Consider the following 24,853-nt stretch of genomic DNA (forward strand, 5'->3'; position numbering starts at 1 on the left):
GCAAGATGACGACCATATGGCATACAAACAAAGCATATTTTAGATTTGGTTCATTTGATTCCATTACGTGTAAAAGATACTTCAGGATCCAAGGCTAAGGAAATACAATTTTGATTATTATTGTTTTCAGACCTGTGGGGATTTCTCTGAGTAGTCATTGCAGCTTGAATGATAAACATATCCATTTGGCAGCTAATTTTAGCTCTTCTGCCCACAAGGGTGGATTAACCAGAGATCTATATAACCATGTACTATATACTACCAGAAGCCATTGCTGCCACCACGAACCTCCAACCTCATGAAGCAGCAACCAGCTAACTAGTTTTAGAAGAACGACCTTTGCTAACTACTTCTGCAAACTTGATTTTATATTTAAAGGCCCACATCACAATAAATCACACACATCCGCCTTAGAACACTGGACAAAATCTTATACTGTATATATTTGTTTAGATTTCATGTCCTGCTTCTAAGTCTGGTTTTGTGCTTCTCTGGTTTTTATTAACACATGAATTACCAGCATTTGGACAACAAGAGGATCTGAAAATGTTTAAAGAAACAGAAAAGGCTATGTCTGTCAATCATCAAGAAATGCCTATCTTACTTTCTCTAGCTATTTGCTTTTATTGCCTCCAACGTACAATAACATTTTAACAGAACTGAAAAGCAAGAAATCAAGCTACATTGAGATAAACTCCTACTAAATATAGCTGTTGACATAGAAGTCAACAATACAGAAGAACCACAATTAGATGATTCTGAGGGACAGCTCAAACTAGAGGAAAAAAAAAAAAAAGATGCAATACACAGCCTCATCAAGAAAGTGAAAGACAAACTTAAAATAGACAAAGTTGTTTTACTTTCAAACCAGCTATACAATGATAAGTTAGACAATCCAGGGCGCACAGTCACATGCCAGAGCTGGATTAGCCCCGATATGGTAAGCATTAGGTACCATATTCCTCTTTTGGTAGGCTCTTCCCAAACAGTCCTCTTGGAGAAGCTGGCCACCATCAGGAGGTTAAACCAATTTAACTACCAACAGAGCCAGTAAGCCTTATGTGAAGCTGCCCTCATTCAAAGTAATATGTTAAGAAAACTTTTATACGAAGAAGGAAAAAGACAGACACTGCCTTGCTAAAGCTACAGAAAAGTCTACCGACTATCTAACGCGGTAATGACCAAATCATGCCGATACTAGGAAACATCATCTACAAGCAGTTTGTGTCTAAAACTGACAGCTCTGAACTACATCTGATTTCTGCAGTAGTAGGGGGAAACAGGACTAGATAACACACTTTACAAAAGGATCAAGACCACAAGATCTGAGAGTATCTAAAAAAAATTTAAGAGCAATTTTAATATCTAATAATTACATGCTGAGAAGAAATGTAATCACTTAAAACAGCAAAATCAGTTTTATTTCTGAGGATAAAAATGAGTGAAAACTGTTTTCTATACAAAATATCTGAACGTTACCTGTATCTAACTAAAAAAAGATTCTAAGGCCTTTTTTCTTATTTATAAACAGTAGACTAGGGGAGATATTTTTTCCCATGGGCACACAAGGGAACACAGCATTGTTTCTTGTGAACAGTGCCCCTGCAGGAACTGGAGGTGTGAAGTAACTCTTCTTCACAAAAGTTCCCTTAAACAACTAACTGAACAAAACATTACAGGGACACAACATCATTATCTACCCTACGCTCATCTACTTCTACAGACAAGTAAGGCTCTAGCATGCCAAAATATGGATTACAGTTCTGCAGAATGATTCCCCCCTCCTACCCCCTCAGTTGAGGTAGGCTTGAAACTGTGGTTTTCTGAAACACAGGATTTCCATAGTGTGGCATTGTGCTCTCAGCATGAGAGAGGTGGGATAAAGCTCTAAAATAAGACATTCATGGTTCAGTGTTATACCAGACAGCATGAGCCTTCTCCTCCAACCAATTCTGCTGTCATCAACCATTACTGCTCTTAAAATGCTGAGAAACAGATTTATTTTTTCCTCTAAACTGCAAAAACTGGAAAGATACACTAGGAAAGAAGCGCTTAAACACAAGGAGTTTTGCCATAGTAGTATTACCAATTATAGTTAGGGATGAGAGCGCCACAGAGAAAAGTGGGAGAAGGTGCCTGGGATAGACAACCATTGGCTATGATTAGATAATAAATAAGCATCACACGAAAAATCACTACATACTAACAGGTATATGAAAAGTGAAAGAAACCATCACAAGGCAATGATGACTCAACAGCAGCAGATAAAGGGACAGTCACAGTGACCACTGTTAACTATAAAAAGTGAGAAAAAGAGGCAGAGACACAGCGCATGTTGGTAGTGGGAGAGGGAAAAATAAAGCATTCCTTATTGGAACAATGCAGCCCCCCACCCCCATCCAAAAAAAAGAATAGAGTAGGCAAAACAAGGAGACATTTAATCTCTCAGAGTGCGGAGGAAGATGGTGAAATACATAAAAAAAATTTAAAAAGAACATACACACACATTTAAGTTGAGAGGCTTTGGTCTCACCTCTGGAACAAACAGAAGAAAAGCTTGCCTTCAGGAGCAGATTAATTACAAAGACAAAAAAAATAAGAGCGCTTGAAACAAACATGAAAGGTTTCACAAGTCTTGTGACGATCATCTAGCAGAGGCTAGCGGAAATTAACTTTAGCAACAATTCTGACATTATTGATTTGTCTCATGGTAGTCATCTTTGGTACCATTACAGACATAACTCAGAGTGCTTGACTTCTGCTGAACAATTGCCTGCAGCTGAAGAATGGATGAGGATTAGTTTGGGGGAGAGGGAGAGAGGGTTTTTTGGGGGGGAAAATGTGTGACAAGGATTTTTTTTTTTTTTTAAAGCAGAAACATTAAATCTGATGATTTCTATCAGAACTGCCTTGCATATAGAACAGAATTTCAATCTCGAAGACGATCTGCAAGGGTATTTGTATGCCTCATTCCACATATCTGAAAAGGAGTATGGAATGAGGTGTGGCTAGTGGAATTTATAAATCCAGTCCTAGCTGGAAATAATGGCTAGATGCCAACCATGCTGTGAAGGTCCTGTAATCTAGACTTCAAGTAAGGTCCTGAGGATCCTCACATTCTCTCAGATTGAGGTATGCCACAAATACAGACAAAAAAAATATTATATATATTGCTTTCCTAAGATTTGATAGCCACAATAGTCACATACTTGCACTGAAAAATCCTCTTAACCTATGTCAGAGTGACAAATGTTATAAAGTGCTCAGCACCAAGTAGCTTCACTGAGCATAATACACTCCCACCAACAGCAATTTCATTTGGCCACAAGCAAGTCTCAGTTTCCAGGAGGCTGGGGTAGTAGTAAGTGGAGGAACATACCTAGCAATAAGGGTAGAGATTCACCTTAAGGAGGGCAAAATGAACCAACCAGAAGATTACTCGCTGAGACGATGAAATCAAGAAATACGCATATATGACTAGGTTTAAAGCAGTGGCAGTTATGTTTCTAAAAATTGGTGGTTTTTTTGTTTTTTTTTTTTTTTTTAAAACACACACAAAGGGAATTGAAGAGGAAAAAAACCCACAATACTCGCCATTGATTCTAATGATACAGTGCAAACCAATTCCTCCCATTTGAAGCCTGGCAGCGTTTGGTATCCTTAACTCAAAGGAAAGTACTGAGAGCCTCTTTTTCTTCTTCCCCTTCTTCTAGCTCTTTTGCCACGCTGGTGCTTGTTTGCATTACGCCTTTTTTGAGCTAAATTAAATAGGAGAAGCAGAGTTTTGATTCAGCAGTAGCAATAAATGGGGTTAGCTTGGCATTGATCTGTGTAAAGGGGCCAAAGCTAGGACTGCCAGAAGCAAAACATGGTCAGTGAACTCCACAGTACCACAGAGTGACCCTGCAGCTGAATTCTTAGCCCTGATTACAACAGAAATAGACTGGCTTTTCCGAACAAAGAGTACTTCAGGCAGCAGATTAGCAAGAGAAAGTGTTCTTATAATGGCAGATTGAGGAAATAGACCAAAAAACCCACAAAGCACTGCAAAGTATTTTAGAAAGCTTCTGAACACTGCAAAACAAATACTTGTTTGCAAGTATTTGTTGCTCCTTGGCTCTACACTTCTTGCAAATCAGCATTAGGTCGAAATTCTGAAGAAATAATATTATTTTGCATCTCAGTTAAATAGCTTCAATAAGCAAGCACGCAGCAGGGGAAAGCCAAAACCATTTTAAGGATAGCACACTGAAAAAGCTTCTCTGCAGACTAAGAACATTTGCCCTACAGTCCTCTACAGAGAGAAGTCATGTTAACTATAAGGCCTTTTATAAATTATATTTAAAATTAAGCCAGTGAACTTATACAGAACAAGAATTTCATAATCATTAGGAAATAGTGATCAAATTTGCTGGCTGTCTGGGTGTTTGTGCTATTGTGCAATGCAAAACAGCTAGAGTGTACCAGTAAATCTGGCCTCATGACTATCAAGTTTAATCAGAGTGTATCTGTGATGGAGAACAGTGTGCCTCTTATTCACACTGCACTGTGATCCCACCTCATCCCAAGCCAAGCAAGCTCAGTTCAGGTCAGCGTTTGGATAGCGAGCCCAGTGGAGAACTGGAATCGGCTGTTCCAAGCCCAAACCGAGCTCACGCCTTGCTCCCAAAGAGGCCATTTGAAATAACACAAACATAAAGGTATTTGACGCTTGCAAGCATCCATATCAGCAGCTAGGACCGTCGTGCCCATTGCCTGGGCTGGTACACTGACTATTCCCAGTTCCTGTAGGCAGCAGGAAACTGTCAACTCTAGCCCAGACAAGCAATCAGAGGCTGTTGAATAGCACTGCCTCCAATTCCCATTTTTTAATTCAGAACATTTGGCTGGTACCAGGCTGCGTGTCCAGCGCTAACCCTCACTAGAAACCCTGAGGCTGGCCAGCAGCCCGGTGCAGCCCCATCCCACCCAGGTCTTCCCGCTGGCTCTAACAGGAGTAGTGGGGACTTCAGCACTCCAGAGCAGTGAGAGAAAAACAGAGTATCACCAAAGTACTTGACTTCCAACCAACTTTTTTCATATTTTACAATAAATGCTCATTAACAGGAGCATTTACTTAGAAGAACGAACTGCAAAATACCAAGTTGTTTCAAATCCTTACAAACAAGCTGTGAAAGATCTTCAGCCCGTTTTTCCTTAGAAAGCCCTGTTAGAGATTTGTTCTATTTGTTGTTTTATTAAGTAGCAAGGGGCATAGGGGATGGAAGAGAAGGAAGATTATTAGAAGTCAGTTATTGTACTGATAGTCTGCAAAAAATCAGACAAAGACACAAAGCAGCAAGACAGTACTCTATTTTTAAATGCCACTTGTTTGACTTGCCGCTCATTACGGGTTGATTGCACCCTTTGCTAGGGATTTGCGGTGGCTGCAGTGTCAGGGCTTGGGACGTGCAGTTGTTACAGACTGGGAACTTGCTGATTGAATTACAGGAACTTACAAACCCACAAAACCAAAAGATATTCGTATTCACTTATACGCTGAATGTTCCTTTTGCCGCTCATTGAAAAACTTAACTTTAACCAAGTGAAAGCTCATTTATAGTTAAAAATTCAGTTTCCCTTGTGCAGAAGGGAGGGAGTCTAAGCGCAATACACCGTTGCTATGCAAATCGCCCCTAATATCCAGAATGAACAGCTTGAGGTCAGTACACCTACATCTGTAACAGCATCTTGAAACTAAGTCGTCATCCCAACTGCTTAACAGGTATTGAGACATCTCAAATAGATCCGTTCATTATTAAAAAAGGCAATTATTGTAAATTATGCTCCTCACAGAACAACAGTCCAAGCTTTAAATATGTTATGATACACGCCTGACCACTCTTTGTGAATGAGGATAGCTACGGGCTCCAACTCACCAGCCCTCAGCAAACAGCTGTGCAATTTAGGACTGTTCTTTTTTTAACCGCTCCTCTCCCCTGGGCTACCACCCTGGTAGCAGAGCTCGCAAAGCCGACCGTAGGCCCATGCCTCTCACGTTCCAGTTTACAGACCAAACAGAGCAACTGAAACTGTAGGTGCCAATGATTTAAAGAAAAAAAAAAAAAAAACACACACACCACACATCCCACCATTGATGGAGGTATACAGCAGCTGCTGAAGTATAGGTACATTACCTTTTGCTGACTCTGCAAGGGAGCAAAAACCTTCAGAAAAGAAGGAGGGCAGCTGAGGGCAGAAACATCAAGCTAAGATTTGCTAGGGCTTGTCTGTCAGAAGACAAAGTCTAGCATTTTAACTATTTTTGGCACGTTCCACATTCAGTATTTTCAGAAGCTTTCTAGGATGTTTATGAGACGATTGCAAGGTAGGCAACTAAACTCACAGTGGTACAAAGAACTCCCTCCCACATTCCTCTCCCATGCTCTGCAGCTGACACAAATGAAGATGTAGTTTATGTTTCTATAATTACAGTTTGTTAAAAAGGAGAACAGGTTGTTAAGTTATGGTAAGGAGTCCATGAGCTTTCACCCTGCTTTAAATATCGCAGCAGTGTAGATTTTACTGAATAAAAGGGCTGATCAAAACATTACTCAGAGTGAATCCACATTCTGATATAGTTCAGTGTAAAACAATTTACCCTTAAACTAGTCAAGTTAATCACACCAGTCAATTGGAAATTGTTCTTACGAGAGCAGTTTTAATGTAAGTGACACTCAGAACACTGTCAAGCCTCAATCATTTTACTGTTAAATAGCAAAAGGGTAATACTGCACATTTTATGACATTTTTGTACCATACATCTTCTGCTGTTTGCTTTTAATCCTGCATTTCCTCCATTAAATACTTACAGTATTTATATAGCCTTGTAAAACTCCAGTATAAAAGAATAAGCAACGAGATCTTTTCCCCATACATAACTTACCAATTTAATTATGTAATGTAAAGTGAAAGGTTTATGTACACCAGCTGGATCTCATTAAGACTACTATTTTTTTTTAAAGTGTATGTTATCTGGAATACTGAAGTCAGTAAGAATTTCACTTAAAAATACATTTAGCTAGCTTACACACAAATTTATACTGCAATATCCTAACTCCACATACTTTCACAGCAAGCGTCAAGTCCGTGGGAACTTACCTAAGAATTTTAAAAAGCACCAGGTAAATTTGAATATTTGAAGCCAAGTTTGAATTTTCCTTATTAACTGGACAACTCGGTCAACTCAATTCGGTCTTCCCCTCCTAAGCATCATAGCAACCAATTGCTAGTCCACATGCAGTAAGAAAATTAGACAAGGAAGGGAAAGTTTCAAGAAACCACTGGCATCACCTCCCTACCAATCAGTACTAGAACTCAGGGATATGCCAGCTTTGGACACTTAATGAGATGTACTTAAAAAACAGGAGTTTTACAATTGTGAAGAATTCACCAGTAAGACTGTCCAAAAGGACATTCGATATCATCTGCAATGTAAGCTTCCGAACCAAAGCAAACTTGTCACATACTACTTCAGTATCACCACTTGAGACATTCCTGTTAAATCATGAGGCAAGAATTGTGGTTTAATAAACGAAGAGAACAGAACCAAGTATAAAAAAAAATCATGTGCAATCATTTTATTTTTGTTGTACATTTGACTGTAATTACTGTCTTAAGTACTTTAATTGTCTGGCATCTCCTCAAGTGCCTTGCCTCTGGGGAGGGGAGGTAGGGCAGTTTACAGTTTGTTCTTAACGAATAAAGTACAAACAAGTTTACCTTGTCTCTAATCAGCATTCTCATCAAACAGCATGAGAAGAAAAAGCAAAGGGGTCTGTTTATCCCATAGACCCATCATTATTGTATTAATACAAGTAATCTTTTAATTATTAATCTCCTTCTGTCATTTCACTTATGCCTCTAAGGGAGACTTAGCACACTTATTTTTATAGCACCCACATGAGGAGCATCCAAGGCTATCACACATATCACTACTCACTTGCCCATTTCTTACTCTCTTCTGCAGACATCTGCTCTCGGCCACCGATCTGGGGGACGGGGTACTGGTATAGACTGCCCGTGGGTCTGGCCTCATATGACCTTTCCTGCCCACAGTCTAGGTGGGAAAGGGAGTGTGCACAAAGGCAAAATATACTCTACTTTTCGCAAGCAAATCTGGAGGGTCATTTACAATTGCTCTGGAATGACATGCATCCAGCCCCTCTCAGCTGGAAATAATTTTTGCCTGGAGTGGAAATGGAGCAGAGGGGAAAAAGAATGAGCGACAAAGAAATCCATGCAGGAGAGAATAAAATATACACCTTTGCTTCCCTAAGAAATGACTAGACACAAGAAGTCATCAGTAAAATCAGAGTAGTTAGAAAAGGACGGTAAAGCCAGAAACACACACAAAAAAAAATAAAATGGTTATTTTTCACAATTACTAAAGAACGGAAAGAATATGAACTTGGACTTTATTCTTCTCCCCCTCCCCTTCCCCCCCCCCCATTGAAGTTGGTACAGGAGTCTGCTACTTTTAAAGAACATCACACTCACAACCCAGACGACCATCCAGGCAGCAAATACACCGTGGGCAGAGCAAACTTTCTCATGCTGCTGTCAGTGCGTTTTGACCAGAAGGAACAGAGCTCTAGGGATGAAGGCAGCTCTTCCCTTCCCCGCGCCCATTCAGCCCCTGCCTTGCTACCGAGACTGCCAACAAGAGTGACAATCAGCGTCAGTCGTGATGGTCTCCTCTGTTGTGAGGATACTTGTCTGCTAGGATCTGGACCAAGACCGCTAACTCTTTAGCCTAAGTCACAAAACTGCTAACAACTTTCCATTACTATAGATAAGAACTTTCTTCCCCACTTCCCTTTGGACTAAATTGCTGGTACAAGCAGATTAGCATCTCTTATCAGCGTCCTTGACCACATAACCTATCTCCCTCTCATAGGGGAACAACTGATTAAGGGCCATCTCCAACACTTCCACCCCCTAACTCTTCTTGAAGGATAACTTTTTTCTTACAGGACCGTCCCACTGGCACACTGCTCACTCCTGGTAGGCTTTTTGTCATGTCAGTCACTTCTTGTACACTTTTTTGCAATGAAAAAAAACCAAAGCTTTTGTTTTTAAGTCACAACAAAAATAGCATATTCTACAGTGAAACACTCATCTCGGAAATACAGTACTACTGCTTTTACAACAGCACTCCAGCCCCTGCCAACAGATGATTGTTGATCGGATGAAGATCTCTCCTTGAATAAATTTCTAACAGAGTGCATGACCATGTACCTTGATACATCTACATATATATATATGCATGTAAAATACAGGAGCAGAGGCTGTAAATGTTAACTTGAGGTATTCTGTCTATGCACCTTAATGCCTAGAAACCTGACAGAAAAGATATCTGAAAATAGATTGCGTATAAACCTAAAACATGCTTATAAAAATAGACTACAATATTATAGCTGCTTAACTTCTAAGGAATTGCCTGCTGAACGCTAGCATCCAGCCATCTACCACCCAAACCAACAGGAAATTCCTGACTCCTCAGAGCTACGACCCTACATTTGTTTCTTGAGGGAAAAACTGTGTTTTGATTAAACATACCACGGAAGCATTTAAAGCTGTCATATATAACATGAACTGACTAAACAATGAAAATATAGGCATTAACATACAGAATAGCCTAAGCATACACAAACAGTTTTGGATGCAGGAAGCTACTTGTAGAAGTAATTTAACAATGCTGGTATTTCACTAGGAAACAGAATCAGACAAGAAAAGAGAAAAATAAAACACTCCAGCAGGTCTGCCCGTCTCCTTTTCTCTAGTCCCACTCTAAACCTTTTCTATGTCCTCCCATCATATCACAGTGGCCACGAGAGCCTATTCAGCCATCCAGCTGGAATAAAGCTTTCTCTGAAAGCTGGAGCCCACTGGGCTTCTTTTCAGGAATTTTATGAAGTAGCTTAAAGATTAATGGAGTAGATCACTAGTTCATACAATACTTAGATTAAAAACATGTTTTCCCAACTTCCTCACTGAGCTTTAATAAGATGTGAATGAGAAATTGATCTGGACACTTTAGTTTACAAGGAGCATTTCAAGTAGCTCGAGGAAACTAGTTTATTGTCCATTAGGAATAAAAACAAACACAATGCTTATATGCCATCTTACCACAGTGCTGACAGAGGATTTCTTTCGGGATACATACCCAAGAACCAACACTTACTCTGAAACAAAACTCTACAGGAAACCACTGGTTTGAATGTCACATTTTTTAAGGTTAGGAAAGGAAAAAAATCTTTAAGATTCAATCTTCCTTAAGAGGTAAAAATGCAATGGGTCTAGTTTGTCATATTCATTTGAAATCCCGCCCCCCCCCCCAAACCCTCCCCCCCGAGTTTTTCCAAATTCACTTTTCTTTTGCATTTTCCTCTAGGATTTCTACTTTTAAAGATGCACAGTGGTTCTCTGCCATCCCACTCATTCTATCTTTTTGTAGATGAAATTTTGTTTTGCTGCTATTTATATTTGTTATTTACTATTAGGAGAGAATGTCATGTTATGTTCATTTCCTCCTTCAGTTTTAGCTCTTATCCAAACAGAAATATCATTTCCTACCCTTGAATCCATCAGAAGTGCTCTGTAGAGAGAAATGAATCAAGTTTCCAACTCACATGCTGCAACAAGATGGTTGGTGAAATTCTCACCCTTTCCCTCTCCTTATTACTCGTTTTAACTTCTCTAGTAGATCTTTTCCTTCTCGTAAAATACCTATGCTGTACCTTCAAAATCATGCTAGCAAAGTCATGCTATTTCTTTAGGCAATCCTTTTCCAAAGCTTTCTGACTTCCTGATAGGTCAACGAGCTTTCACCTATTTTCTCCTCCACTCTGAATTTAAATACAGTCCATTCAAATAAAGGAAAAAGTGATTTCAAACCACTGCCATTACTCTGAAAATAAAAGGTTTTTAGGTTGTGGGTTGGTTTGGTTTTATAGGGAGCTGACAGAACTGTAGTCCCCCCGCCCCCCACCCCAGTATTTGGGTTTTTTTTTTTTTTTTGAGGTTATTTTGGAGGAAGACCTGAGAAGAATCAAAGAGGCGAGGGCTGCAGGCTGCCTCGCCTTTGGTGGATGTCCCTAAGGCAGAGCTCCAGGGTCCTATGTTCAGCAGCGATGTCTGCTCATGCCTGAGCCCAAACTGAATCATCACTCCCAGCACATTGCAGGATCACACAGCTACAAAGAACTCTGCCACCAAACTAAGCAGGTATAACCAGAGATATAGTAAGGACACATCCCACAAGTTGAATAAGAGCCATTATTATGGAGACTGTTTTATCGGCAGAGCCACATTGACTAGTCTTGAAATAGCCATTTCTGCATCTGAAATCTTTACAGAAAAATGCTAGCAAAGTGAGCACTTTACAGCAACTAACACTGATCAGATCACAACCCTACTGACAGAAAGCGTCCAGTGCAATCACTCCAGTACCTTACAGAAACAGAAGTGCCCTAATAAATTAGAATATCCATCAATTAACACACATGGAAAGATTTATTTTGTTTTGCTTTCTTGTAGCAAAAGAATTGGACATGTGTCATGTGAAATCTGAAAAATTATTTATCAGCTATTATATCTTTTGCTAGAAAGATTATAGGTTTGACCTAAAGGTTCAGTATCTCTCAACAACTGAGGTAACATACATAAGCTGCTGTTTGCCATAGGTTTTAACAATCACTGCAACAATTACTATTGTTGCATCACTCTGTACTGCGAATCTAGCCTGCTTTTATATTCACGATCCAGAATGTATCGATTAACAGTTAGGAAGTGAATATATAGTACTGAAGAAAACTAGCTGGTTAAAATTCCATGTTAGCATAGGCATGAGGAAACTTCCCAATAGATTACCATAGTAAACTTTGAAAAGTGTTTAGTTATCCTCCTCTGTACTGTGGCAATACTTTTTGCTATTCCCACAGTAGTGTATGATTGTATTGGTACTTCCATACATCAACACAGTGTATTAGTATTTCTATTAATACCATATTTAGTAATATTTGAGCTACTGCAGGTTTTAAATTTGACATCCATTTCAATAAATTTTTTGTTTACTAGCTACAATGAACCTGGCTTTTAGCTGTTCTTTGGCATTTCTGCTGTAGATACTTTGAAATACCTAACAACGAAGAGAACAGCTTATGTTTAAAAGTACTTTCAGTGGAAACATTAGCACCCAGGATCTCCTTAAGAGATATCAAAACAAAAGACTAACAATGTTGTTTTTGAAGCAGCAGCCAGTTGATAAATGCAGATATATTTCAAAAATAATGCATTAAGTATCCAAAAAAGGTAACTTGTAAAGACTTCTAAAGTGATAAAAACAATAATAGAACTATCTTAGAAAAATGTCAACTGCCCACAGAAACGAAGGCAAAACCGCACAATTCTGAAGGGATATTTTATTAAAGTTTTTCTTTTCTAAAAAAAAAAAAATCCACCTTTGTAGCTGTGTTACACATACCAGTCTGGCTTTTTAAAGCTGTTGCCAATCCAGTTTTGTAGTAGAATTTTCAGTCTGACACTGAAACCGTAGTAGTCCCATTCTGCCTATTTGATTTTCTAGCAAACAACACTTGAGCAAAAAAGCTAGAGCCAAAGGTTGTGATATTCAGATTGCAATTCCCATGTTTGTGCTGGAAGGAGACCATACTCCTACCAAAAGCAGTCATCTTTCCACAGAACTTAATTCTCACAAAAATTTATGGACAACACAGCTTTACATTATCCCTTTAGCCTCCGAGAACAGTTACCTTCCCGCTCCCGGTAGCCCTTACGGTCGGTTTGCCGGTCACTGCTTAGCGTCTCCTCACAAGTCAAAGCCGATTGATAAAATTCCACCAGCGCAGAGCCCCTTGCAAGCCGAGCGCGCTCTCACTTAAACACACCAGAACTGCAGAGTGTAAATTCACAATACGGATGATTCTAAGTATCATTAAAGCACATGAAAAGCTGTGTAGAAAATATTTATCCAACTCATCTAACTTTACCATACCACAGGACTACATTTCAAAGAGAGAGAGAGAGAGATGGAGATGATTGGCAAGAAACATACTTCAGTGTTACCAAAGTAAAAGCCAATAGAAGAAGAAAGTGCAAAATAAACTAACAGCTAAATACTTCTTTCTCAACTGGTTATTCATCAAAACCCACATGCTTAGAACTTCTTACTCTTTTTTTCCTAGAAAGCATTTTAAAAAGAGTTTAGTAGAAAGGCAAACCTGGTTTGGTTTCCGGAAGCTCTCCCTAGACCTGAACAACTGCTAATAGTGACAGGAAAAAGACGATAAATTTGCAAACTCAAGCTGGAAACTAGTATTTAAATAAACTCCATCAAAAAAAAAAAAACACAAAAAGTCTCATCTCCTGATTACTGCAAATACGGTCTGTAATAGTTTTCCAGCTAACTATGTGATAACTGTAGCAGGTATTCCTATCATATCTGAGCTTAAGACAAGAACAGTATAAAAATATCCTTTACGCAAGCATTATGTTAGGCATAAAATTATTAGAAACATGAGGAATCCTCAACAGCATAAGCAATGCAAGTAAGCTCTCTCTTTACACGACATCTAAGCATCATTCACGCTATAGTCTGTAGGTTTGACTGTTATGACACCTATGTTCCCCTTTATACTTTCCAAATCATCAGCATAACTATCACAATTAGGTCCTTCTAATTTGGCATCAAAACTATATAGGTTAACTACAGCACTTAAGACTACTCGTAAGTCATGCAATTTGAATACAAGGGAACGAACACATCGGTCATGTCACAAGTAACAACTGACCCCAGGACGACGAGGCGAAGGAAGGAAGGAAAGAAAAAAAGAGAGGAAGCCGTTTAGTCCATTTAACCTTCCTTTCTCCTAGCCTATCCGTATTTCAGGCATAAAGAAAGAACAGCTCCAACGTGCCTGCAAATGGGACTGAAGCGAGGAGGTGACGTTAGCAGACCTCACTTCCGCCTTTGTGCCAGACCTGCCCACGCAGCTCCCTCCTGGTTGGGCCAGACACCAGAGCGTCCACCTTTCTAACACCAGAGGAAGAGCACAGCTTCTTTTGCAGATGAGCGCCACACCAGAGGATGCTTGGTGATTAACCCATCAATGATTTTCCATTGCAGGTGATGGCCAAGAGCATCAAAGCTATTACCCCGGGCACACCTTCAGACACCTCACCCACGATACCAGAGCTCCCATCGACAAGGTAAACATGGGCTGCACAGCTGCTAACGCAGAATCAAGGAGTATTACTTTAATAATTCAAAGCTGAAACAATAGATGCAGTTTGCTGGCCCTACTTCAGACCAATTTCTCCCTGCTGTTTTTGAAATCTACAGAGAAAAAAATAACAGTAGCAAAAGAAGCAACTATATATACATATCGCTGTGGTTAGCAAAAGCTCAGGAGTCAGTTGTGGGTGTCGAGAAATCACTCTTGAAATTTCTCCAGCAACCCATGAATGGACATACACAAATAAGGGTAAAGAGCTTAAAATGCAATGGTTTTTTAGGGGAATTCATTCACTTGTGTATGTTTTTTTTGTCAGAAATGCAATGCATAAGTAGTAAAAGCGTACACAGGTGCTAATTTACAAAGAAGCCTAAGAGCTGTAGCTCCTTCATTAGAGTTACCAAGTAGTCTCAACTCATACAGCCTCCTCATCCTCCCACTCCCCATTTAAAGAGACCAAACTAAAATAAATGGTGGCACAGCCAGACCTGGTTCTTCCAGATGGAGCGCTGTGCTAGACTTAAAACCCAGATCAGAAGTCGCCTCAGCATCTCCAGATAATCTTTAGGGTAAGAAAACAGAAGCAAAGCTAAAATTCATCCTTGCAGCTCATCTTCCATAAAGACTTCTACTCTCCTCCTTTTATCAAGGTAGCGTGCTCCAGGCTACATTACCTGAAGGGACCTACTGCAGCAACTATTTACTCCTAGGAGTTGCTCGTTGTTGGAAAAGTGACACTCAAACCTTCTCTCCTCTGGCCATGTTGAGGAAGCTCCACCAAGAGATTTAAGTCTATGCCTCCCCACAGCTCACATTAGTTTTGTCTTTCTGGACTCCTACAGTTCCCCAATAAAAAACATGAAGAATTACAGGAAAAGCATCAGTTCCACACTGCTAGTGCCACTGTCAGGAGACCAGTGATTATCTCTTTCCAAAAGTGAAACCACAATGCACTATACAGACTACAGCACCTAGGGTAAGTTCCAGAAACAGTGCGAACCGCAGTGTGGTGCGCCACACAGACTAATATAAGAAGTCAGAAAACCCACAGAAAGGGATAGCTCAACTATCTACGCACAGTATTGCATTATACTGAGAAGATACGTCCTAAGCGCATAGTGCATGAGCGTTTTCATAAATTGGTAAAGTCAATAGGCAAGAAAGCCCCCAAAACAAGAAAAAAACCATTCAATTTCAGTTTGAAGTGATTTGCCCTAGCCATGGGAATGCACAGATACACTTACTGATTGTGTGTATCACTTACCTAAGAATTTACTGGAAACGTATATGCTGCATCTATGTAGTACAATTTTGACCATTTCCAAAACTAAAAATGGCATTAAGAACACATCAAAGGCACTTGCCTGCATCATTAGGGATTAAGTCCTTAGCAAGTCTGAAGGTTTTCAGATCAAATAACTAAAACAGGCTGAGTGCAAAAGCACGTGAATTTCTAAAGGCCTGTAAGAGCCATTTGCCCATACAGATAATCCCAAAAAACAACCAGAACAGAATTCTATCTTATGTTATCCAATGTTACTTTTAGAACAAGGTATTATGAGAAGTTCCAATCTCTTCCCTACTCCCCCCTCAAGTGCCTGAAAGAGGCTTATAAAGCATTCCCCGAAAACATGATTATATATTTTTACTGTCGCAACACTAATAAATCTCTTCCACATCTGATAAAATGCAGTTATTAACACTTGCCTCTTGAATCCAAAATACGATGAAAAATTATCCTGCACGTACATGTTTCGCTACATGCCCTTAATGATTTCTTTCTTGAAAAGAGTGCATTTGTTGCTTCACAAACAGAAGACCAAAATAATAAGAAAAAAAGGACACTGGGAAAAAGAGATGAACAGAAGGTCTTCCAAAGTGACTGCAAATCTACAACATAGCTAATTAGGTTCCAGCTTCTAACACAATAGTGAGTATAGCATGGTCTGTTACCAAGTTTATAGCCAAGGGCACAAGACAATACAACCCCACATTCAATTTAATTACAGCCCATGGCTTTTGCAGTAGTGGTGTGTTTCAAAGGGTTTAAGCACTCATTTATTTCTACACCATACATGAAATAAGGCAGCGCACTGTCATACAGACTCACCAATTAGACTGAACAGTTTCTGATCTCTTGCTCTCTAGAAGGAGAGCAGTGGGCAATGGGAAATCTCTTACAGGATAATCACATGAGATTTTTTTTGTTAAGAAAAGCTCTCTGCTGCCTTTAAGTTTGTGCACTTCATCTTTGATGTTCACAAAGGAAGAGTATCAACTCAGTCGTTTCAGATTCTATAGAACTGAAAAGTGTCAAAACATAGCAGCACTTTAATGATGCTGGTTTTCCTCCAAATTGTCATCAAAAAGGTCATCTTCATCTGATTTATGCAAAATGGATTACCTCTTGCAGTCACTGAGGGCTGCACGAGGCAAGCCTACATAAGTTTTCCGACTAGCTCACACGATACAACTATCTGCAAAGAGCAGAATTTCTAAAAAGTAAACAAAAAAAAAATTTGAAGTGCTAATGGAAGAAATCATGACCTGACACTTCCATAATTTATTTTCTCCTATATAATAGGTTGATGCAACTAAGAGGCTCTACAAAGACAGTCTGGCAAATGTATTGAAGTTTAGATTCCAAAACCGAAATTCTATGTATGTGTATCAAAACAACAATGTTGCAGATCTAAGAAACACGCTCCTGAATTACCTTAAAACAATGCCTACAACCCTAAATAGTTGATCCAAATAGACTGAGGGAAAAAAAAGAATCCCCTTGATTCATTTTGGTGCATTTATAACCCTCACAATCTAACAAGACCGCTAAGCCTAATTGCCATTCTAATTTTCTTGCACTTGTCTTGGGAAACAACCATATTCATACCTCATGCTGGTTACAGAGAACGTAATTTGGCATATCCTGCCATCTTCAAAAACAACCCAGTTCTGCCTGATGATTTTTAGAACTTAGAGTTAAAACTATACTCCATTGAGGTAATAGCAGTAATCAGCATTCCTGTATTTTGCTACGTAGATGGATAAGAACATTGTCTTTGGGGACAGTATTTGACATCCTGTTCCCACTAGGATTTACAAGTAGATTGATAATGTTTAATAGGTTCCTTCTACGGTTGGTTACTTTCCATATCCAGCACATGTGGATGTGCTAGAAGAAGAAAGTTTTCCCATAAAAAGAAAACATCCCCTCCCCAAAAAGTAGCCTCAGAGGTAGGTATAGTTTTCATAGTTCTTTTTATCCTCATACCTTAAGATCTGCAAGATTTTCCTGGATTTTCTTCAGAATTGCAAAAATCTATTTATCAAAGAAAGTGGCACTAACTAGGCAGTAGCAGAGGTGGTACTAATCTCTAAAACTAGATAAACAGAAGTAGTCCCACAGAAATAACAAGGTATTTAGCAGTCACCAGTCTTAACTGCTGCTGTATTTTAAGCCTTTAAGATGGGGATATCGTACCATCTACTATCTGCACAGAAATAAAGCCTACCTACCATCCTAACACTGCCATCCAAAGCATTTCTCCTTGAAGCTTCCTCGTCAGTTTTGCTATTTTATGTTTTTGGACAGCACCTACACATGAATCTGGCAAGAATATTACTAAATTTTGTACAGAAATATAAGATACACCCAGGCCTGGGAAAAAAAAAAAAAAAACAACAACAAATCAAATCAAACCAAACAGAAGGATTCTTATCCCCCCACAAAAAACAAGAAGAGGTTAGCCTACTTCATTAACTACTTTACTATTTTATCAGTTGTGTCTGCTGTCTACTTATATTCATCACGTATTATTGTTTTCCCTTCTTTTCTAAAACCTGCAGTCAGATTTCTGGTTCTGGTCAAGGTCAGTCCTTCAAAGAAAGCCTAAGGCAATGAAAAGACACACGGCAGACCAAAAGAAAGTAAGGTGGCCAGCCCTGGGTTAAAACCCAAGGGGAAAAACGCTTAAGGATTCCCTAGCACACTCACGACCGATGCAGACGCGGGCCACGCTTAAGTCACTAAGTGTTTGGCAGGTATCTTAACAGCCGGTGAAATTCTTCAGAGTGTCCCAGAGAAACCCAGCTGAGTTAGAGAACCAGCATAACAGAAGTATTTTCTTAAGTGATATGCAACTCTCCCCCCCACCAACGGCAGAAACCAATCTACTTTCTTAGATCTACTTTTGGATGTTACTACTGCAGTAAATTCAGCATATATCAACATAAACCTCGACAGCTACCACCACACGGTAGCATCAAAAGCTTAAACTTTAGCTATTGTTCATCTTTCAAGAGCACGAGACATGAACAACAGCCAAATTACATCCCTCCGTCATCAACCTGAACTGAAGTACTGCTGTCAGTGGCAGAAAAATTGCTACGCTTCAGAGCAAACAAGGACTGAAAGAAAGTTGTGCCACGATGGTACAGTACTTTATGTTTAAAATATACTGTATAATTCTGCTCAAGGCTGCAAACTAAAACAATAGTTAGATCAAGATGAACACTTAATGTACCCTTCCCTCACTCTGGAGGAGGCTCCTACAAAGGAAGTGTTAAAAGACGACTCGAGGCTAAAACAAAAGATGGGAGCAACCATGATAGAGAACCATAAAACTAACGGTCTCGCTCAGATTCTTAAAGTTTGCAGCCAGAGCAAGTTGAATGCGTCCAGTTTAGTCATTTGTTTAACCTTTTTCATACCTCGCTTAATGTTATTAATGCTATAAAAAAGAATATATATACACATAGAGTAAACATGCTAAGTAATCCACTCATTACACTGCTACTTATTCACCAGGGTATTACACAACTCCATAACCTGTCCCCTTGAAGAATAATTACAAGGATGACCAATAAAACATAAGCCTATGACCTTCACGTTTTCAAGAAATCAGTAATATTTGTCAACAGCGGACTTCAGTGTCACATTGCTTGATGAGATGTATTCAGTAAAAAGACCTGGAAAGTCTTTGTTTATAATTAAGCAATAACAATTGAGAGCCAGGGCATTTCCTGGGGATTAATGACCAGCTGGGAGAGTTGATGGCTTCAGGCAATGCCTTGGGCCATTAACCCCAGCCAGTCATTAATTTCCCCAGGAAATGCCCTGGACCTCGAGTAGCATAACTATTATAAAAAGGTAACTACGGAGAAAAAGTTTAACGTTCTCCCAAGGAAATCTATTCCACAGCCAATATTTTTTCATTCTGTCACATCCCAGAAGTAGCGCACAAGTTAAAACTGACACAAGAAGAATGAGCGATTAAAAAAAGCTTCCTTCTCCTAAAGATTTAAATTAATGAGTTTTGTAGCCAAGGCAAGGTTTAGCTACAAAAGTGGCTGGGCAGCTTGTTTAGCTGATTAAATGGTGAACAGAGATGAACGTTTCCATATAATTACTGAAAAACCCACACTGTCTAGTATCCTTGCTGATTGCTCATTTTCTTTCTCGATACAGTTACAAAAACAGCACATGTCTGTGTGCCCTATCATCTGTGTGAGACATTTCTCTCTTTCTCCCAGTGGCCACACACTAATGAGAATTACAGCTCCGAAGGCTTCGGATAGGAAGTTCAGCTATACAACGAATAAGTACAACAGCTGTATTTCTCCTCGGGTAAGCTTTATGTAAGCGTTAAGTGATAAAAAGGCTCCTGGGCCAGGCTCAAGATCAAACTATACAACCTGATGACTTAAGGTACCAAGACACCTCATTTTACAGGTTAAAAGGCGCACATACTCCATTACAGTTAATTCGATCAAAACTGTTCTGCCAGGTTCCCTCTACCCATCCCTCACATGCGTTACTATCCTGCAAGCTGAACTACACCTAGAGTTTCAAAATTACTTTCAAGGTCATTAAAAGCAGCTGAAAGAGGCGTTTTAGAGTCAAACATAGCAAAGAGCATTAGCTTAGATCTGAAATAATGAGCTAGAACAAAAACATTATCTGCACATAATCAAGCCCCTAAGCCATTCAGAGACACCAGATATACACAGCAGGAGATCAAACTACAGTACTCCACTGAAGTGGTCAAAAACAAAACAAAAATCACTAGAAAGGAGAGGTCACAGGTATTTTAGAGACCACAGATGCTTATGCAGGCATTCAGAGAAAGCTTCCCCTGCTCCCCCCCCCCCCCGCTTTTTTTACCCCAATTAGCCTTCAGGCTGGTTGATTAGCTGGCAAACTCTTTGAAAGGGTCAGTTTGTCCAGAACTGGTATTTCCACTTCGGAAACAGCTCAGGCATGTCATATACCTGTGTTCACCGAACAGTGCTCTTTTAGGCCTACGATTGAAATCGCTGTTATTACTTGACACAAGAATGTCAGAGGGGTTTTGTAATCCTGTAGGGCAGCTAGAATTAAAGTTATTGCCTGAAACATGGTATTTTATGGGGCACAGGATAACTGCATAAGTTTTATAGATTTAGTTAGAACGACTTCCAAACTTAAAGCCAACTGTAAAAAGCGTAGCAAGTCTTTAATGAAACGCAGTACGGCAGTTTAGCCACAGCAATCAAAAACCCCAAAGGAAACTACTTTTGCAGGGGACGGGGAGCGCATATCGAGTGCGTGCAGGCACACAGCAGAAGGGATCCGTAACGTATGCACCAAGACACGTCTCTGCGGCGTTCTTGACAAGAACGCTTTACCTACATAACAAAAACACATCTAATGAACTTGGTCTCATTCCACAGTTAAACTACACCTAACCTGTTTAGTTGTGCTGTTACTGTATGTTTCGCCACTATGGCAACTAATGCAACTAAAGTCAATTTGCCTTATTACAAAAAAAAAAAGAGAAAAGAAAAGAGAAAAAGAGGATCACTGCCAGGAAACAGAGCTATTTTAAATAAACAAATACAAGATGAATGCAATTGCCATATTAACCCTCTTGTTAACTTCTGAAGTTTAAAATTACACCCTCATTACTCGTGTGTAATTGAGTATTCTCCTGGCTGTTTCCTGCATTTGAGGTTATTCAAATAGTTCATTAGCACATCAAGAACACCATACACGCTAAGGATATCTGCTGCCCTTATCTACTATTTTGGCCTGACTTTCATAACTCGTACCTTCCGCAAAAAAATAAAAAGGGGGGGGGGGTAAGGGGCACCCGCAGAGCAAAGCGGTTTGTGCTGCCGCCGAGGGGGAGCACCGCAGCAGCACCCGGGCACCTCTCGCGTCCGCCGCGGCTCCCTCGGGGCGCAGCGAGCGACCGCCGGGGCAAGGAAGTTTGCAAACTCGCATCGGGCTTGTTCGGTGCCTGCACAGTGAGACTCGCCCCGGGAACGGCCTCATTTCCCAAGGGGGCTGCTCTGGGGCTTGCAGCGGCACCCAGGTTTGGGGAAGAAGGGGAAGAAAGGAGGGGTGCAGCGGGTGGGAGCAGAGGCTATGTGGGTTGGGGGGTTGTCAGCTTTTTTTTTTTTTTTTTTTTCCCCCTCTCTCTCCTCTCTCCGGTTACCTGTGTGGGGGAAACAATAGCAGGTGAAACTACTGTGGGTGAGGTGGTGCTTCTGTGCCCATTGGCTTCGGGGAGGTGGTGAGGCAGGGGGTCGTGTTTCACTGAGACCACCACCACGGCGGGCGCGGCGGCATCCAGGGGCTCGGCGGGGCGGCGGCAGAGTCTTTTGGGGGAGGCAGAGGGCCCGCAAGCATCGCCGCCGGCCGCGGCCCCCGCCGGGAACACCGCCTCGTAGAGGGCCCGCTTGGCCGGGACCACCGCAGCCACTTCTGCCTTCACCGGCGCGGCGTCGCCGTCTTTGGGCAGCATGTACGGGTCAGGGGCAGGCGGCCGGGGCCGCGGCCCGCCATTGAGGGCCGCAGGGGTGTAGCAGCCCCCGCCGGCGGGGTGATGGAGGAGGTGGTGGTGGTGGGGAAGGGGGTGGTGGTGGTGGGGCGGTGGCTGCGGCCCCCCCAGCTTGGTGCCGATGCCAGCAATGCTGTTGAGGGTGGCGATGGAGACGGCACCGATGCAGTGGTTGGTGTAGGTCTTGGAGAGCTTGGCCGCCTTGGAGAGCATCTGCATGCGGGTGCCCAGCAGGTTCTTGCCAATGGCCTTGTTCTCGTACCAGGTGACGTCGCCCTCGCTACAGTGGTCCCGCGGGCGCTGGAAGAAGGCCTTGCAGAGGGGGTTGCGCTTGGAGAGGTACTTAACGAAGCTGGCATAGGGGCAGAACTCAGTTCCCGTCTCGTACATGCGGGGCAGGTTCTCCTCGTCACTGCTCTCCGCCCGCTTCTTGCTCCAGGAGGATGAGCGCGACTTGTGGTAGGGCCCCAGGGCCTTGAAGTAGACGAACTTGCGCCCGTCCTCGTCCATAGCCAGCCCAAAGGAGTCTTCTTCCAGCTCCCGCTGGTTCTCCCGGCCCCGGGTGCAGAAGTACATGCAGGTCTCAAACCAGACCTTGTTGAGGAGCCCGAAGGGGCTCTGCGTGCTGAAGACGCTGCAGGTGTAGAGCTTGCGGAGATCGGCGCGGGTGATGGCCTGCTTCTGCACCACGGGCCCGGCGCCTTGCTCCTCCAGCTTGCGGATGACGGCGGCCAGGGTGAGGTTGGCGGCGCGGAGCTCGGGGTCCTTGGTGAGGTCGAGGGTGCGGCAGTAGGGCGGCTCGTTGAGGTAGCGGTTGAGGGAGCTGCGGATGCTGATGAGGGAGGACTTGGAGTAGAGCTGCCCGCTCTTGGAGCGCGCCTCGGCGTAGAAGGAGCGCAGCACGCGGCACAGCGCCCCCTTGTCCATGGTCTCGAAGTCGGGGCTCTGCGCCTTCTCGCTGAGGTACTCGCGGAAGATGCGCACGGCGTAGCGGGTGGCCAGCCGCGTGTTCTCGCTCAGCCGCGCCCGCTCCGGCCGCTGCAGCAGCAGGGCCGCCTCCAGCTCCGCGTCCTCCGCCGCCCCGCCGCCGCCACCGCCGCCGCCGCCCCCCGGGGCTGCCGCCGCGGCGCCCCCCGGGGCCGCCCCGACGCCGCTGCCGCCGCCCGCCGTATGGACCGGCTCCGGCGGCAGCGGCTCCTCCTCGCCGTCCCACTCCAGACCCATCTCCTCTTCCTCCTCCTCCTCCTCCTCCTCGTCCAGCAGCAGCCCCCCATCGGCTCCGTCCTCCTCCTCCTCCTCGTCCCCCGTTATCTGCACCTCCTGGATCTCATCCTCCTCCTCGCCGTCCTCCTCCTCGCCGGCGCTGCAGTAGTGGTGCGGGCGGTGGGTGCCGCCGCGGCCCGGCGGACGGTCGCCCGCATTGTTCTCGCCGCCGCCGCCGCCCCCGCCGCCGGTGCCGGTGCTCCACTCGCCGCCGCCGCCGCCGCCGCTGCCAGGCATTCTCGCCATATTGCCGTCTCCCTGCCAGTCCTCGGGCAGGGCGCATGCGCTATATTGGACCGCAGCGCTGGAGCGCTTTTGTGTTTAATGACCTTCAGCTACCGGGAGGCAAAGCCGGGCTCTTAAAGGGGCCGCGCTCCCAGTGGCGGCGGCGGGGAAGGGACGGGGAGGTGGTGGTGGTGCTGGTGGGGAGGGGTGGAGCAGGTGGGGTAGGGTTGGGGGGGGGGGAGCGCTACGCGAAGGGCTCCCCACGCCTGGAGATGGAGCTACTTACCGCGCCCTCCCGCCGCTCACTTCGGGCCCGGCCCGTCGAGGCAGGGGGGGACGGGTGCGGGGGGAGCCGCCGGGCCGGGGCGGATGCCCCGGCCCGGCGGCTCCCCCCGCGCCCGTCCCGCGGAGCCGGCACTTCGCCCCGACGGCTCCTCCTCCCCAGCCCGTCCCTCGGCGCAGCGGAGCGCTCCCGTCCGCGCTCGCCGCCTGGATGCGCCCGCAAGCCCGCCGCTCCCCTGCCCGGTACCTGTGAGGCGCAGGCGGCCAGCGAGGGCCCGCCGGGCCGCCAAAAAAAACAAAAACCAAAAAACAAAAATCCGAGCGGCGCCCCGACGGCGGGGCTCGCAGCGCGCACGGCTCCACCGACCCCGCGCTTATGTCCAACTTCCTCGCTGCCAGGTGCTCCCCCGCGGCAGCGAGGGGTCACGGCACTTGCGCGGCCGCTGCCCACTCTCCCCAGCATCCCCTCTTCTCCCCCCCCCCGGGACACATCCTCCCCCAGAGGGCACCTCCGCTGGGACCGCAAGGAAAGCGACGCCAAGCTCGGCCCGCATCAAACCGGTCGTTACACGGGGCGGAGGGGAAGATGCGATGGGGTATGCGCGATGGTTATCGGCATTTGGGAACACGGGTCCGGAGACGTATCCCTGGGTACTTTCGCTTCTCCTTCCCCCCCCCCCCCCCCACCGCCGAAACTAAACAAAAAGAAATCCCTGCGCTGTTCGGAGCGGCTCCCGACGGCGTGAGTGGGACGCGGGCCACGAAGCCAGGGGGCTGCCGGGTGCGGGGAGCACCGCAGGCACCGGGGGAGGGCACTGTGAGCGCGGAGGGACCGCCGTGCAGGGGACCGCACAGCGGTCAGAGCGCCTCGCACCTTTTCACTCCAACACATCGCAATTTCACAGTTTAAAAAAAAAAAAAGAAAGAAAGAAAAAAAAAATACCACGTCGCTCCGTTTGCCCG

At 43.6% G+C, this 24,853-nt stretch overlaps 1 protein-coding gene across 1 annotated transcript in view; it reads right to left on the reverse strand.

The window, feature by feature from the left end:
- KCTD1 (potassium channel tetramerization domain containing 1) overlaps positions 1-23,682 on the reverse strand; it is a 70,001-nt gene extending 46,319 nt beyond the window's left edge. Inside the window, exon 1 of the mRNA XM_068932419.1 lies at positions 21,776-23,682. Within this exon, the coding sequence (XP_068788520.1) occupies positions 21,776-23,629 (1,854 nt within the window). The 5' untranslated portion in view covers positions 23,630-23,682. The remainder of the gene's footprint in view (positions 1-21,775) is intronic.
- Positions 23,683-24,853: the final 1,171 nt, after the last annotated feature.

Source organism: Struthio camelus, chromosome 2 (genome assembly GCF_040807025.1).
Source record: "Struthio camelus isolate bStrCam1 chromosome 2, bStrCam1.hap1, whole genome shotgun sequence".
In the NCBI taxonomy this organism is placed as follows: domain Eukaryota; kingdom Metazoa; phylum Chordata; class Aves; order Struthioniformes; family Struthionidae; genus Struthio; species Struthio camelus.